Below are 17,697 nucleotides of genomic sequence, written 5' to 3'. Positions count from 1 at the left end.
TTAAAACCATTGAGCGGCTTTTCATCTTTTGCCTTAATAAGCAAGTGCTAAAATGAGATTACCGAGTTTCATATTATAATTTTGCATTTTAACCTTCTTTACTCTAGAAAAAAGAAGTGCACCATTTCATTGAAGTCAGCCTGTTGGTACACATCACTTTTAACCCTATTTTTTCAGTGTACCCCAAAATAGCATTGTGTGGTATGTCATTGGTTTCTTTTATTTTCAGTACTAGTGACCCGGTGGTCACTAGTGGATTCCTGCACATTGAAAGGAAATTAATTAGAGGGTGGCTGGTGGGGTGGGACTGGGCAAGATGGGCTGGACACACCCTGGAGCCAACCTCCCGCAGTCCCTCCCCAGGGTCTGTGGAGTGAGCCGGGTCCCTCCAGCAGGTGGGGTCCCTTGGCCTAGCCTGCGGAGATGGGGCCGAAACTGGCTCTCCAACATCCCCCGAGGGGTCCCAAAGTGCGAGAGGGCACTCTGCACAGTTGCTGTCTTACAGGGTGTGGAACGCAAATGCAAGTGTGCAGAAAACCAGATTCGGGGCCGACAGTGCCCCAGCAACAACATAACCCACAGCTGAAGGTGGAATTGCGTGGACCCGAGAGAAATTGGGCTCCCTTCTCTCTGGTTTTGGGGTGCGTCACCGGCGAACTGCCGCTGCCAAGTCACTGCAGCTCAGCAGCTCCTGCATTAAGCATCTGCCCCCTGGTGGTCAGTGTGCATCATAGCGACTGGTTAGACGGTAGGAGGGATACTTAGCATATTAGTCATTTATATATATAGATATGCAGTCATTGCAGTTCACTGTTTACATGCCTACCTCCCTTTGCTAGACTGATAGCTGTTTAAAGACAGAGAATATGTTTTATTCCCACTCTTTATCATAATGTATGGCACGTAGTAGGCATTCAATAAATATTTATTCCATTAAAAATACTCTAGATATGCTTGCAAATGAACATATCCACTATGTTTTAAATTCAGAGTACAGTATTCTCTTTTGAGTCTTATTTCAGACTTGTCTTTTATTTTAAAGACAGTCAAACAAGGAACGCAAACTTATTTCTCTGTGTTAAGCTAACATGGGCATTTAAAAAAAATAATACAACACTATGATTTTCACTAAACTAGGAAAGGTTATTTTGGAGCTGCTGGGACGTTAGATATTTGAAGTAGTAATTACTTCCTCCTTAAATGTTACCTTTCAGAGTCAAATATTGCTTTCCTGTTGCAGTTTAACTTTTTACTTAAAGGAAAATGTCTTTTATTCACAATTCACGGTGCTATAATATTACACGTGGTCATTCTCCTTTTCATTTGTTTTGGTAACACTGTAAAGTCAATGAAGCATCATAATAATAACGACAGCAGCTTACACTTTTAGTGTTTATTCTGTGCCAAGCACTTCACTAAGCATGTTACATGAATTACGTCATTTAATAACCACATACAATTTATGATGTGTGTGATTTTACATCTATCTATCTAAGCTTAAAAAGGCAATTTTCAAATGATAAGCAGTATGGTCAAGAAAATAATGCAAAGATAGCCACCTTCAGATTTTGCATTCTTGGTTCTTTAAAGTTCTGAGTATCCAGCAACAAAACTTAATACCATAGTTTGCATAATCTGGAACCAGGAAGCACTGTTTGTTATCATTGATAAAACAAACAGCATATGCTGGGTTGTGCTCTCAAGTCACTGCAACTAAGACTCCAAGGGTATTTCTTCTACACTGAACGGATGGAATATGAACTCTTACCTGGTGATCATCAACACTTCATGTTGAAAGTGACTGCTATCATTTATAACTCACCGTGGTAGACTTGGGTTTGGTTCCAGAATTGGTCACTGGGGTGGCAGATGGTAGGTCAGTGGACTCGGTGTTAGAAGACAAATGTGTTGGTGTCTGATTTACTGAAATGGTATCTGCTCCACTCTCAGATCCTGACTCCAGGTCCTATTAAGAAAATGCATTCATATGAAGGACATGCACATGTTCTCTTCATGCCTTTCTCCCTGCTACCAGCACCTTCCCACCTCTTCCTTCTAACACACACTGACACACAAAAGGGTTGCTGACAACTGACACTGAGTGTCACCCATAATCATGCATTATTATTATTTTTTATAATCCTGCATTGTTTTGTAACAATAATTATACTCTTTCAAGGGCCTGATTTAAAAAAAACACAACAAATATTGGAGAGAGAGGTAATAAACAACTTTGGTAATTTAACAGCTGATTGTGAAGGGGGCATACAAATGGCTAGCAGGTACATAAACAGATGCTCAACATCATTAATTATCAAGGAAATGCAAAATCAAAACCACAATGAGCTATCACCTCACACATGTTAAAGTGGCTATTACCAAAAAGGCAAATGATAAGTGTTGATGGGTCTTGGAGAAAAGGGAACCTTGTGTACTGCGGGTGGGAATGTCAACTGGTATAGCCACTATGGAAAACAGTATGGAGGTTTCTAAAACAATTAAAACTAGAACTTTAATATGATTCAGCAATTCTACTTCCAAAGAAAACAAATTCACTGTTTAAATAGATATTTACTTCCCTATGTTCATTGCAGCCTTATTCACAATAGCTAAGAAATGGACACCTAAGTGTCCAATGATAGATGAATGGACAAAGAAGATACGATATATGCACATATATGTATACTAGAGACCTGATGCACAAAATTCGTGCATGGGTAGGGTCCCTAGGCCTGGCTGGCAATCGGGGCCAATCTGTGGGGCAATCGGGGTTGGGGTGGGGGATGCTGGCACCTGCCTTGGCTGGCCTGGGGGCTGGGGGCAGCTCCTTCATTGAGCATCTGCCCCCTGGTGGTCAGTTTGCATCATAGCGGCTGGTCGTTCTGCCGTTGGGTCAATTTGCATATTAGGCTTTTATTATATAGGATATATGCACACATGAATATAATGGAATATTACATATATACAAGTATGTACAATAAAATATTACTTAGCCATAGAAAAGAAAATCCTGCCTCTTCTGAGAACATGATGGAACTTGAAAGCTTTAGGCCATGAAATAAGTCAGACAGAAGCACAAATACTGTATGGTATCACTTAAATGTGGAATCTAAAAAAAAGCCAAACTCATAGGACAGAGTAGAATGGTGATTGGGGAAGGGGGAAGGATAGGGAGATGTTGGTCAGTGGGTACATATTTCCAGTTGTAAGATGTATAAATTCTAGGGATCTAATATTCAGAATGGTGACTATAGTTAATAATCTGTATTATATACTTGAAAGTTGCTAAGAGTGTAGATTTTAAATGTTCTCAACACACACACACACACACACACACAGAGTTATAATTATATGAGATGATGGCTATGTTAACTAACCTTATTGTGGTAATAATTTTGTAATATATGTGTATCAATTTATCATGTTGTTCACCCTAAGTGTACACAATATTATATGCCAGTTATATCTCAATAAAGCTGCAAAAAAGAAAAGAAAAAAAGTGGGATGCAAGAAGTAAAAAAGACATATACAGCAATAATGAATACACAAAGGATCTACATTCTTTAAGTGTGTGCGTAAAACACATAACCCTAACCAAATTTCTTATGCCATGAGTAATTTTAGATCAGTGATAATCTATTTTTGTGGGATTTTTTTTTGCATGGAAAAGACAACAGTTTACCATAAGAGAAATATGATTAATTAAAATTTAAAATTGAGTCAACATTAAATGAGTAGTCACAAACAGTAGGTAATTTATAAACTTCAAATGCATAGTTATAAGTAGCTGGTTATTTATAAGCCATTTACATTCGACCTTCATGTACATCAGAAATCTTTTGCATTAATTTTACCTTCTTGTTTATGAATTGATTAGATAAATAACAGGGTAACTTTATATCTTTCTAACAATACAATAATTCTGAAGTTTAATAATTCTTTAAAAATCTACCATTTATGTGTTTGACCTTTTAAAGACAATACTTTACAGCTACTTTCTGCTTCAATTTCACCAACTCTATGTAGAAGCTAAGCTATCATTATTACTTGATAGATGATGAAGCCAAGGCTTAAGACAAGTAACTTGACCAAATTCACATTCTGTGTCAGCGCTGGCATTAAAACTCAGATCTGTTTGACCCCAACTCGTTAGGCTCTATCAAAAGAGCTCCTTTAGGTCTTTACCTCTACCCTTATTTTAATATATATTTTTCTCCTTGAAGACTTTCTTAAAGATTCCAGCCTATATTATTCTTTACATATTTTATTATAAGTAGAACTCGTTCCAGCATTTTCTCATAAGGAATCTCAGTCTGAGCTCACTGTTTCATTGCAAGTCTTATCCTCCCTGCTAAACTGTAAGTTCACAGTGCAGTACAAGGGTGCGGCAGAGGGAGTTTCTCTGAATCTGGGACAGTGCTTCTTGCTGGACAATCAAGGTCATAATCATTCTGTTATAATCCCTTTATTCCATGGCACAATTATCAAAAGTAATGGAAAGCGCCTGTGGAAAATATTTTGGCGATGAGAGAATTTTAAAATTAGCTTTAAATACCAAGGAACAGAAATAAAAAACAAGGGATGTCCTAAAAAAACCCATATTAGACCAAAAAGAAGTTTTGAGGGCTACAGGATAGATTTTATTCATTTTTAGCCAGCATCTGGTATGAGTGAGTACATGGGAGAAGGAAAGGGAATTAACAAACACCCAGTTGTACTCTCTGCCAGACCTGTGCAATACATCTTACATACGTCCTTTCATTGGCTCCTCCCAACAAGCCATTAGGTAGGAAACAATATCTCCTTTTTCACGTAAACGTGAAGGTAAAAAATTAAATAATTTTCTTGTGTTCTCAGATATTTAGCTGTAGAGCTGGCCTTTGGACCCAGGCCTGCAGATCCCAATGTTCATAATGTTTCTACTATATTATTTTTCCTTTTCAATGTATCTGTTGAGCTGAACACTTGGAAGTAGATCTTGATTTACAGAATGAGCCCTTATTAGGTAATGGTAGTGATATTCTATGACATAGTGCAGTGGTCGGCAAACCGCGGCTCGCGAGCCACATGCGGCTCTTTGGCCCCTTGAGTGTGGCTCTTCCACAAAATACCACGGCCTGGGCGAGTCTATTTTGAAGAAGTGGCATTAGAAGAAGTTTAAGTTTAAAAAATTTGGCTCTCAAAAGAAATTTCAATCGTTGTACTGTTGATATTTGGCTCTGTTGACTAATGAGTTTGCCGACCACTGACATAGTGCATATAATACAAAATCCAATTTATATTTTAAAAAGTGGTAGAAGATGTAGAGATAGGCAAATTCCAAAATCAGCACCCACATTTGCTCCTGTTTTTCTTTATCTTTACTTTTCAACAAAGGAGCATCTCTAACAGGTAAGGTCTATGTTATTCTCTGACATGAAGACAACAATATGGAGTTGCATTTAGCAGAAATATGGGCTGTGGGTTTTCTCCTACATACTTGGGGACTGAGGAAAGTTTAATGTAGAGGGAAAAGTGGAGAGATTAAAGAGATAGTGAGAGAGATGAACAATTCACACCAGACAATTTTAAAAGAGAAAATGTGTTCTATTCCTACATTAATAGCAAAGAAGTACTAAGGACCTCCTATTGAAAAATATGGTTATGTCTGGCTTTAAAAATGCTGACGAAAATGAGTATGATACTTCTATATACCCTTCATATGTAAACAAGTTTAAAGATCCCTTCTTATTGGTCTTCAGATTACTTTCATTGTATTTCTACCAGGGATGGAATAATTGATGTGTGGGAAGACAGAGGAGATTTAGGGAAGACTTCACTGTAAAGAAAATATTTGAGATGAATCCTGAAGGATACGAAAAAATTATCCAAAAGGTTATAGGCAAAAATAAAAATGCCATTTCTGCTAGCTTTCTGGTTGAAGTATTTAATTTCATATTCACTTTTAATTTTTTTTTTGTTCAAGCTATTAGATTTCCATTATAGTCAGCTAGAGCACAGTATGGTGTAGTGGTCACATGACATGGCTCTGGATTGAGACTGGCTGGGTTTGTATCCCATCTCTGATACATATAATTAGCAACTTCTCCATGCTTTTTACTCACTTGAAAAATGTTGTGAGGAATAATATGTTAATACTAAAGGCCCAGTGCACAAAATTTGTGCATGGGCGGGTCCCCTCAGGCCAGCCTGCACCCTCTCCAATCCAGGACCCTTTGGGTGATGTCCAACTGCTGGTATAGACCGGCAGTTGGACATCCCTCTCACAATCCTGGACCATTGGCTCCTAATCGCTCACCTGCCTGCCTGCCTGGTCACCCCTAACTAGGGCCCCCCTGACAGCTTGATCGCCCCTCACTGCCTCTGCGTGCCAGCCTGATCACCCCTAACTGCCACCCCCTGCCAGCCTTGTCGCCCCCAACTGCCCACCCCTGTAGGCCTGGTCCCCCCCTAACTGCCCTCCCCTGCAGGCCTGGTCCCCCTCAACTGCCCTCCCCTGCAGGCCTGATCACCCCCAACTGTCCTTCCTTGCAGGCCTGGCCCCCCCCAACTGCCCTCCCCTGCAGGCCTGGTCCCCCTCAACTGCCCTCCCCTGCAGGCCTGATCACCCCCAACTGTCCTTCCTTGCAGGCCTGGCCCCCCCAACTGCCCTCCCCTGCAGGCCTGGTCCCCCTCAACTGCCCTCCCCTGCAGGCCTGATCACCCCCAACTGTCCTTCCTTGCAGGCCTGGCCCCTCCCAACTGCCCTCCCCTGCTGGCCATCTTGTGGCGACCATCTTGTGTCCACATGGGGGTGGCCATCTTGTGTGTTGGAGTGATGGTCAATTTGCATATTACACCATTATTATATAGGATATGTCAAAAACTTATAATAATATCTATTATATACTAAAATAATACTAAAGTTATTATTTTAATTTGTTTATTGACTTTGAAATATTCTGTCCCACAGTCAGAATGAACCTTAAGTAACTACAGAATCAACTGTAGAACTACTGTATACTAATTAAAAGATTTGATATAGAACAGTCCTATTTTGAAAGGTGCTGAAACTTATGTATAGGATTGTATGTCCCTTTGCTCTTAGGTAAATGCATAATTTCTTCACTTAATATGTTCATTATTGCATAATGAAAATAACAGATTAATGGAAAAGGAATGCATGGCTTAATTATAAATACATCTACCATCACATTTGCTGATTTCCAAGATATAAGCCATTTAATATGGAACTAATATTAAATATGCAAAGTATATAGTCAGTCTAGAATCTGTGTCTTTCAAATTTTGAGTGTCAGAATCTCTGAGGAGTGTACATCTTATATAAAATTAATACACAGTAGAACAAAATTATCACCTCTGTCCTACTTATTGTATTTCAATGAGTTAGTTTTAGAGTACTTTCAAATTGATCTAAATTCTTTCTTGTAGTATTCTGGATGGGTCTCTCCACCCATTCACCCATCCATCCATCCACCCATTCATCCATGCAGCAAATATTTATTCATCTTCTACATGCAATGTAAATTTGTAGGCACTGGAAATAAAATACTAAATAAGATAGACATAGCATTGCTAATTGTGCTTATAGCATATTGTTGAACACTGATAATTAGGGAAACAACCATCTGAAGAGGATTTAATCACTTAGGAAGCATAATTTCCCAGAATGAACCTCTTTCTGTCTAACTAATAATAACCATTTTCTTTTGACTCACACACTTCTCTTATGACTCTGCATGAAACAGAAGTATTTGAGTGAGTTTTATGGAACATGTTTAGGGTCGCACGTGGGTAGATGCTGCCATCAAAGATGTTTCATTTGTAAGAGGGACTGCATTAGGTAAAGTGATAACATGCTCATGGAACAGAAGTGGAAAGTGGAAGGCTCACAGGAACGTGCCGCCGCAGGTTGGTTGGTGTGCTGGATGTAGAGGAGCTGGTGCTGAGAGCGTTCTCAATGTCCTGGTCAAGTTGGTCCAGTTTCATAATTAGCAGCACCATGGAGTCAAGCCGCGCCCTATCTCGATCTTCTTTTATTTCCTGAGGAACAGAACATGTTGTTATGAATCTAAAAGGCCATTTCTTGGAAAGAATAAGAAGTGCCCTGTTCTTCAATGTGACAAAAAGGACACTGAATAATAGGCAGTCTTCTACTTAAGGGGAAAGAGAAGTTCTGTTCTGTACCATCAATAGGCTCTTCATTGGGAAGATACTAACCAACTGCCAAGAAAGCATTTGACATGAATATTAAATACATACCCTTTGGATCAAGGCACAATGAAAAGGAAGTACAACATCAATGAGCACTGATACATATGTACCACTTTCCAATTAATTATTCTTAAGAAAAGTTATACTACTCTTGTCCAGGACAAATCAACTGTAACATACTAATAAATTATTTGTGGTTAGACATTTAAGGAGACACATAAGAGAATATTTCTGGAACCAAATCAAATGAGGCAGGTTTTCAGTTTGTGCATAGAACAAGTTTTTGTTTTGTTTTGTTGGTTTTTTTTGTTGCATGGAGCCATTTTCCTAGTATTGCTTCAAGCTTTTATTGTCAATATTTCTTAGCAATCTTCTTTCCTGCTCACAAACTTTTGAAAAAAGCCCACACAATCGTATATATTTTTGTAAATTATGTTGGTTACTCATTCTACATTCTCTATAATATAGACATATATTAATGAAAATACTGTTGCTTATAGAAATAGCCAAAGCGTCTTATTTACTATATAGAGTTATTTGGGCATGACTGTTTACTATTCTTGGATGTTCAAATCAAGTCAATTAATATTAGAAATCTTCCAAATTCCTTGTGTGTTGTGTAAGGTATCAGGGTTGGGCAGAGTATTGGGGGGAAAAAAAGATCAGGAAAAGCATAGTAAGATTCTATTGAGGGATGCAATGGACTAAGAGAGAACGCTTTTGAGGGAAATTATCATTTGTGACTCATGTTGCCATCTTCTCATCTGTCTGAGATATTTGCCTAGGTGAAATCAGCTTTGAAAGGACCACCAGTGGCAACCTCAAAGGGAAATATATCACAACAGAAGCCTAAAGGGTGTGGGTATAAGGGAACAGGTTGGAGCCTTTGCTTAGGTGATGGCATTACTAGTGGGATGGCTGAGTTGACTATCTGAATCAGATCTTTTAGTTCGTTTTTGACATTTTTCTTTTAATCTTCCTACATTCCCAAGCCACCATTAGGAAGAACCACCAAAGAATAAGGACTAGGGAAATTTCATGGATTAATCTAATTCTATAGGGGTCTCTGTACCTTGAACAACTAGAGCAGATTGTTAATGTTATAAAGAATTATCTTTAAGATGTCAAAGAATTGATTTCCTAGATTAAGTTGGTTAAAGAATCATTAATTAAGTTAATATATAGATAAGTTATTTTGGCAAGCTAAACTTGTGCTTCATTAACAGATTAATGTCAAAGTGAAAGAGCTAGTACTCTTTCCCCAAAGACATTAATTTTGAGAATAAATTAAGAATATTCAGCTTAATTTTCTTTTTGATAATCCAGAAAATGGAAAACTCTGACTGAATAGAAGACTCAAAGTCCCCTTAATTATTCCTCTGATGTGTTTGCTTGTATAATTCCTTTCTTTTTAAACCAAAGTTGTTTGACAAGATATTGTTCTTTGCATCTCTATAGTCACAGTTTTTGTGTGATTGTCTTTTGCTTCCCAGTTGTAACATCTTCAAGCACAAAAGTTACATTTTTCTACCTGGCAGACATAGAGTCCAATTATACACTGCCCATGCAAGATGTTTTCAGGGATAAGAATAATGAAGTCAATAGGAGTCGGTGAAATAACACCTCCCAAAGCCTTAGAGAATATATTTTGATGTTTTTCCGGCTACCAAATTAATGTTGGATAAAGCAGTATATCCTGTAGCGGTAGTCTCAGAAACAATTTGTTTTTTAATTAACTGGATGTTGAGATTGTGCCTTAAAAACACTTTCACATCCATGGGCTGAACATCAAATTATTTGTAATGATTTGCCAAAAGAAATAAAACCAAACAGCTCTGGTCTACAGTATTTCTTTAGAGAAATAGCCCATTGTTTTTTCCTTTCTTTCATGATGCTTCTCCTTAATCACCAGTCATTACATTCATCCTGAAGTGTCAGGTACACAGGCCAGTATCACATGTTACATACACAGCCATAAAACTTCACAAAATAGAGTTGACTACAAATCAGATGCTTTGGATAAATATTATTGTTCTTGTTTTTAAAGCCCAAGTATTAATAGTTTTCAAGTTTCTAACCTTTCATACGTCCATGGCTGAACTCCAGTAAATAGCTTATGCCTGAAAACAGAGATGTGTCCTTGCAGATTTTGGCTACTACATTAACTTCTACAGTGGAGCTTTCATTGCATGCTGTCATTCTCGTCCATGAAGAGAAACTAACTTCTTAAGAAGTGAAGCTGCCTATTAACAAACTTCTCAGTATCTCAGTAACTTAACCGCCCTTAAATAAAGGCCAAAATGCCAGATTCTCTTCTCTCCTATCTTTCTTTCCTTCTCTCCTGCAGTCATAGCTGTTCTGGGCCAACCACTATTAAAGAGATACAATATTCATCAGTGAATAACAAGTATAAAATCACTGCTTTCCTGAATATTATAGTCAACCATGAGAAGATGACAATGAAAATTAACATGTTCGCAAACAAGACAAATATATGAAGAAAATAAAAAGGGTAACGAGATACACAGTAACTTGGGGGGTAGTGTTTCACTTTGTATAGGGTGGTCCAAAAGAGCTTTCTGAGGATGTAGAGAAGAGACAGAGATGGAGATGGAGATGGAAATGAAGAGAGAGAGAGAGAGAGAGACATTTAGGCATCATGTATGTTTTCTTCAACTTCTGCAACCAGGTTCCCATTCCTTCCAAAAACTACATTTCAGAAAAACACCAATGACTACAAATCAATTGCAAAAAAACCTTTAAAACATCTAGTCCAGGTCTTTACATCTTTACTTAACAATTATCCAAGACATGTTTATTGGCCATCTACTATGTGCTATATATCATTCTCTAGGGAGAACCTATTTCATATTTGTACAGTTATAATCTTTAGGAGTGTTACAAAGTCAAATTCTGCCTTCCCCTAACTTCCCAGGTCCTTCCTGCAGAACTAGATAGCATAAGCAGTATCTGTTCCCTGAAATAGCCTTTCAACTATTTGAAGAACTATGTTATGCCCACCTTTACCTTTTCTAGGTGGATCATCTTCAGTTCTTTTCATTATTTCACATATAATATGCTTCCAAATGTTCACTAGTTTTGTCAACTGTTCTCTGGATATGATAAAATTTTGTCAATGACCCAAGTAATGTTTGGTGCCCAGAGTTAACATATTACTGTATGTGTTCTCTGACCAAGGCAGAGGAGGCAAGTACCTCCCACCATGTTCTATACCCTTTTTAATGCAGCCTAAGATTAAGGGCCTGTTTAGAACACGGGCAGGGTATTCTTACTGGGATAGCCACAATCTGCTTTTTGAGTGAAGAAACAGTATTTAGTGGACTGTGAACTGACCTTGAGCCAACGGTATGACCTATGCCTCCTTTTCCCAATATGTGCCTGCGTCCTGTTAAGAACAGAAACATTCTGTTGTCTCGAGAATGTAACCAGCTGTTTTCAAGGTACAGATAATACATGAAGCTACTGTGGGAAAAAAATCTCTTTCAGACACAAGTCAGTGGCTACTTAGTCAAATTAGGAGAGAGACTTCTGTTCAAGTTGATTTGTTATCAAAACCTAATATGGCCAAGCCACATGGTGCTCATGGAGAGTCCATGGGCAGTGAAGCCACTTGGATCACCTGGTATCTGGGGGAGAGATATACAGGGCTTTTAAGGGGTCGTTCTCTCCGGGAAGCCTCTAAACAGGGGCCTAGACTACCCTTCTTTCCTTGCACCTGGGGAAGAGAATTCCAACCCTCCTCTTTCTTCAGATGCTCTTCATTGAACAATACAGAACACAGCACAATTGGGGGGTGGTGAGGGGATACAAATGACCAGGTCTTTTACAGACTGGGCAGATATGAAGACCAGTGAAGGGGAGTGCCTCCCCCAGAGACGCACAGGCTCTGTTTTCCCAATCTAAGCATTTGGAAGAAAAGCAAAAAAATCCAGTAAAATACCCAGATGCTTCCGAAGAGTGGACATTTGGCTGAGCAAATACAGCATCGCCTGAATGTTCTGCTTGTCAATGAGTGGTGGCATCAGAGACAGCCGTAATAAATTACAGGCTGGGCTAGGAATAGAACTAAGACTTCCTGACTCATAATCCAAGGTTCTGGCTCCTACACTGTCTTTGATTCCATAGGCATCTTACTGGCTATTCTGGGCTGGTAATGCTCCCTGCTCCCCCCCGTAAAAGAAAGGGACCTTTTAGCAAAAGACTTGGCTCAACTTCCTTCTGAATTATTTGATCTGTAGCCAGCTGGACTAGTATGAAATCTCATATTAGTGTTATACATTTTATTTGACAATAAATTCCTCATTCTAGACTTTCCTTTCTTGAAATAATATCCTGCCTAAAGAACCCTAAGTTTATTTACTCCTTTTTTTTTTCACAAGAAGTAAAGATTTTTCATTTGAATCGACAGTAAGCTAGAGTTAATGTAATTATCCTATGTCAGAATTTCTAGGCAAGCTAAACAAAGTCAGCCTTACTTTTTATTCTGGCGCATTTCAAGCTGCAACTTATGTAGAATGGGAGGTAAGAAAACAAACCAGCAACTACTTCCTATTTGTCAGATATAGTCTGTTCAACCACAAAACCTTTGTATATTATCTTTAATTAATAACACGTGCCACTATCATTTTAATATTAGGTGGTGAAGAGTGACAAGTAATATCCTCATTTGAAGTTGCTGCAAGGAATTTTTAACTGAAATGTAAATGGTGGCCTTATATTGAATGTTTATGTTCACCCCCTACTTATCTCCTATTTATAAGGCCTGGGAAGAAAATAGGTCTCTCCTTTGCTTGATTTTTAAACTCCAACTAGACTTCAGGTGGAGCATTTCTGAGCTGGGGCTTTTGTAAATTGCACACAGAGTCTCCCGAATAGTTTCAAAGGACGTTTTTGCAGCTGGTCCTGAAGAGTGCTCAGAAGAGGCAGGTGTGACCCAGGCAGAGAATTGTGTGGGCGGCGATTCCTCTGTCCAGGGAAATCTCCCTCCACTGGCTTCAAAGGCCCATTTTTGGGACTGGGATATAATCTGTACCTAAATAATTTGCTATGCATTCTGAAACCAGTTTTCCCTTTAAGTGCTAAAGGTGGAGATTGACATTCAGGGTTACTTAATACATTGAGAGACACAAAGCAATATCTGAAAATCCCTGCAGTGGTTTTTAAAATGTTTGTTTGTTTGTTTGCAATTCTCAGTAGTTCTTTTTAAAAAGACTTTATTGTTGAAAGTATTACATATGTCTCCGTTTCCCTCCATTGACTTCTTATAACCCATTCCCGCTCTCAATAGTTCTTTGCTTGGGTTCAGGTATTAAAGGAGACAGGACTTTTCCCTGGTTTGAAAACATAAGAAAAATATCTATTTAACATTAAAATTCCATAAAATGTTTTCAGGAATATAATGAGGTCTTTTCTTTGCAACAAAGACATAAGTAAAATTTATTATTATTTTTTTTTTTTGATAAAAATGACTTAATTTAGAAAAACTGTCTCATATTGACTTGACTTTGGTCAACTTATCTAGTTTTACCTCTCATCACTCTCCCTGATTTTGCCCCATGTTCCTCAAGTGTCAGCTATCCTGTGGACCACCACTCTATATCTCTTAATATTTGTCTTTAATTAGACTCACCTTTTTACAGTTAAGGATGCACTTTTAATATATAAATGCTGTATAGATCATCTTATATCTTTCTGATGCATACCAAATTACAAAATTATCAAAATAACAAATCCTTCTACTACGTGATGTATTCTCCCATAGACCATACTATGTTTTGGAAAATGGTCTGCTAAAGAACTGAACTTCCTTTGGCTTCTCAAATATTCCATGTTCGCTCTCATTTGCATTTAGGATTGCCAATAAAAGTATAGCATGGCCAATTAAATTAAAATTTTAGAAAAACAAAAATATTTAATTTTGGCATAGGTACAAATATTGTATGGGGCCATATTGCCTGGGACATATTTATACAAAACCATTTGTTGTTGTTGTTGTTTATCTGAAATTCAAATGTAACTGGGAATTCTGTGCTTTTTTCGGAAAACTCTATTTTTGACCCAGGTAATAATACTCCTTTGGCTCAACACACTTCCCTGCCTCAGGCTGTCAGAGAAAACCCTTAGTTTTAAGTACAATGTCGCTCCAATAGAGAGGTCTTTGACAAGGTTGTTTCCCTGAATGAATAAACAGTAATTGCCGCTTAAGTTTAGTTACACAACTTCAATGAATGGAAATGTTCTTTTCTCAGTATCTTACTCAGTGTTGTAATCCTAGGCAAATCTAAGACTTGTCATTTTGCTTTGTTTTTTAGTAACAAAATAAATGGTGAAAAATGCATGAGGCTGCTTTTGTGATCATTTTAGAATTGCAGATTTATTTAAGTTGTTAATGTTTTGTATTAAATCTTCTGTGGATGAAGAAGTTTATAGTCAATTTTTATATATTTGTTCACTACTATTACATGAGGTAAGTCTGTGGCTTTTTTTGCTTTGTTTTGTTTGTTGTTATCCTCACATGAGGACATTTTTTTCCCATTGCTTTTCAGAGAGAGTGGAAGTGAGGGAGGGAGGGACGGAGAGAAGGAGGGAGAGAGAGGGAGAGAGGGAGGGAGAGAGAGAGAGAGAGAGAGAGAGAGAGAGAGAGATGAAAGAGAAACATCAATTGGCTGCCTCCCCCTACTGGAGATTCAGCCCCAATCCTGGACTTTGTGCTGACTGTGAGTTGAACTGGAGACCTTTCAGTGCACTGGATGATGCTCAACAGCTGAGCCATGGGCTAGGGCATATAGCATGAAACTCTTTAGGTACCAAATAAGCACTATACATGCACACATAGCAAACTTCTGTATATCTACACTGAGTGGCCAGATTATTATCATCTCTGAACGCATAATAATCTGGCCACTCAATATATATTAGAGGCCCGGTGCATGAATTCGTGCATGGGTGGGGTCTGGCCAGCCTGGCCAGGGGGAGAGGACATGGGCAGTTGGATGGCCTGCCTGCCGGTCGAACTCTTGGTCGAGGGGACAATTTGCATATTAGCCTTTTATTATATAGGAATATACACTGAGTGGCCAGATTATTATGATTCAGAGATCATAATTATCTGGCCACTCAGTGTATATTTATATGCACATATACAGAAGCACAAAAGAAAGATCTGGAAGGATACCCATCCTTGGTTGTTTTTTTAAAATATGAATAAAAATAAATGACTATTAAATTCCAGGATTATATAATTTACTTTTAACATAAATATTTCTTTTATTGATATTTTTTCAATGATTACTAATTTAAAAAAGAATAACTAGTACGTAGTAGCTCTCTTATATTATTAAGCATTTCATGCACATATCGTCTCCTTAATCAATTTTTAAAGTTCACAGAACAGACGGGGCCCCATGCTTCTCTATAACCACTGAAGTACCTAGCATAGGAATGCACATAGTAGGACTCAACAGTATTTTTTGATTACGTCACAATTAGTTACCTGCTAAGACCCAATTTTTAATGATCATTAAGATAATACTGCCAATCTCTAAAAGTCAACGTTTCTAGAGAAAAAAAGCAGGAATAGCTATAATGGGAACTTTAACTCTTTAATTGTAGAGAATTTTCAGAATCGCTGATTAGAAAATGTGTTGGCAGGAGAGTGATTCATTGTTTGTGTCCTTATGAGACTTACAACTCTAAAACATCTTTGTGGTATAACATTTCTAGGGAAAGGGATATTTGAAAAATAGCCTTTTGCTTCCAAAATCTTGAGGTTACTCATCCTCTAATTCCCTGAGATCATTAAGACCTGTTTGTTTGCCTTTCTCTTGTGCATAAGGAAACCAAACAATGCCTTCTTCTTTCCCAATATGGTAATAACTCAACCCAAATTTCTGCCTAGGGAATCTAGCACACTGAAAAAAGCATTTTCCTTATCTATAGGCCTTGCTTGCTCTCCATAAAAACTATCCATATATATATAAAAAGCCAGGGGCTGTTATGACCAAAACAAATGGACCGACGACCAAACAGGCTGTGTGGGGCAACCAGGCTGGCAGGGGGTTAGTGAGGGACGACCTAATGACTGAACAGCAGGCTGCGTGGGGCAACCAGGATGGTGAGGGGGGGGCATTTAGGGCCGACCAGGCTGGCAGGGAGGGCAGTGAGGGGCGACCAGGCCGGCAGCGGGGGGCAGTTAGGGGAGACTTGGCCGGCAGTGGGGGGCAGTTGGGGGTGACCAGGCCAGCAGGCAGAGGTGGTTAGGGGTGATCAGGCTGGCAGGGGGGGCAGTTAGGGGCAATCAGGAGCCAGTGGTCCAGAATTGTGAGAGGGATGTCCGATTGGAGAGGGTGCAGGCTGAGCTGAGGGGATCCTCCCCACCCTGTGCATGAATTTTGTGCACTGGGCCTCTAGTGTAATCATAAAAGAGACCCAAAGGTTTATATGATTTTTAATTCAAATGGTCAAATTCAATAATATGTGAGTCTCTTGTGGAGTTGATTTGCCCCGATTTCCTATGATGAGTAGTAATTCTTTGGCTTATCAATCATATAAACACAAATAAGTACAAGTAAAAATGTGACCAATAAGGCTTATGAGTTAGAGAGCTTACGTGAATAATATTAAATGGCATTTTAAAATGGGATTCAGGTTTTCTTAAAATATTATGGTTTGAAGTATATATCTACACTAATAAAAGAGAAATATGCAAATTGACCATACCTCCACGATGCCCACCAGCCAATCAGGAGTGAGTATGCAAACTAACCCAACAAATATGGCGGGTTAATTTGCATACACAGGCACAGAGCAGTTGGGGGTGGGGCGGCCGCTTGTGTACACACCGGCGCCAAGCGGCCTGCATCCCGGGGACAGGTGTCCTCGTGACCCAGGACGCTCTGAGCCTGTAGGCCCGTGTGTAGGCCCGGAGCAGCTGGGGTCCCCAGAACGACCCCGGCCACTCTGGGCTTATGCGTGCAGGTGCAGAGCAACTGGGGGTGGGGCGGGAACATCCCCGGGACCCAGGCACTCCCAGCTGGTGCATGCACAAGTGGCTGGGGGTGGGGTGGGAATGTCCCCTGCAGTGAGTGAGCAGACAGCAGGGCCCTGCTTGCTCCTGGCCCTGGCAGCTATGAGCAAGCAGGCCCCCACAGAGAGCAGACACCAGGGCCTGTTGTGGCATTGAGCAGGCAAGTCCGCAGAGAGCAGAGACCATGGGGAGCAGGCCTAAGACATCAGTAGGACATCCCCTGAGGGTTCCAAGATTGGAGAGGGTGCAGATTGGGCTGAGGGACCCCAACCTCCCCACCCCCTGGGCATGAATTTCATGCACCGGGCCCCTAGTGTATATACACTGAGTGGCCAGATTATTATGATCTCTGAACATATAATAATCTGGCCACTCAGTATATATATTTTAGAGGCTCGGTGCATGAATTCGTGCATGGGTGGGGTCCAGCCAGCCTG

The 17,697-nt window shown here is 39.4% G+C and overlaps 1 protein-coding gene across 3 annotated transcripts in view; it reads right to left on the bottom strand.

Moving 5' to 3' along the window:
* The window catches only part of DLC1 (DLC1 Rho GTPase activating protein), a 371,866-nt gene that overhangs the window by 274,885 nt on the left and 79,284 nt on the right, over window positions 1–17,697 (bottom strand). For all 3 annotated transcript variants that reach the window (XM_079778921.1, XM_079778922.1, XM_079778917.1), the window contains exons 3-4: window positions 7,894–8,043; window positions 1,823–1,966 (exon numbers count right to left, since the gene is read on the bottom strand). In XM_079778921.1, the coding sequence (XP_079635047.1) occupies window positions 1,823–1,966; window positions 7,894–8,043 (294 nt within the window). The remainder of the gene's footprint in view (window positions 1–1,822; window positions 1,967–7,893; window positions 8,044–17,697) is intronic.

This window comes from Cnephaeus nilssonii (genome assembly GCF_951640355.1).
Source record: "Cnephaeus nilssonii genome assembly, chromosome: 8".
In the NCBI taxonomy this organism is placed as follows: Eukaryota; Metazoa; Chordata; class Mammalia; order Chiroptera; family Vespertilionidae; genus Cnephaeus; species Cnephaeus nilssonii.
The sequence above is the reverse complement of the archived record's forward strand: the minus strand, read 5'-3'. Positions and strand labels throughout refer to the sequence as shown.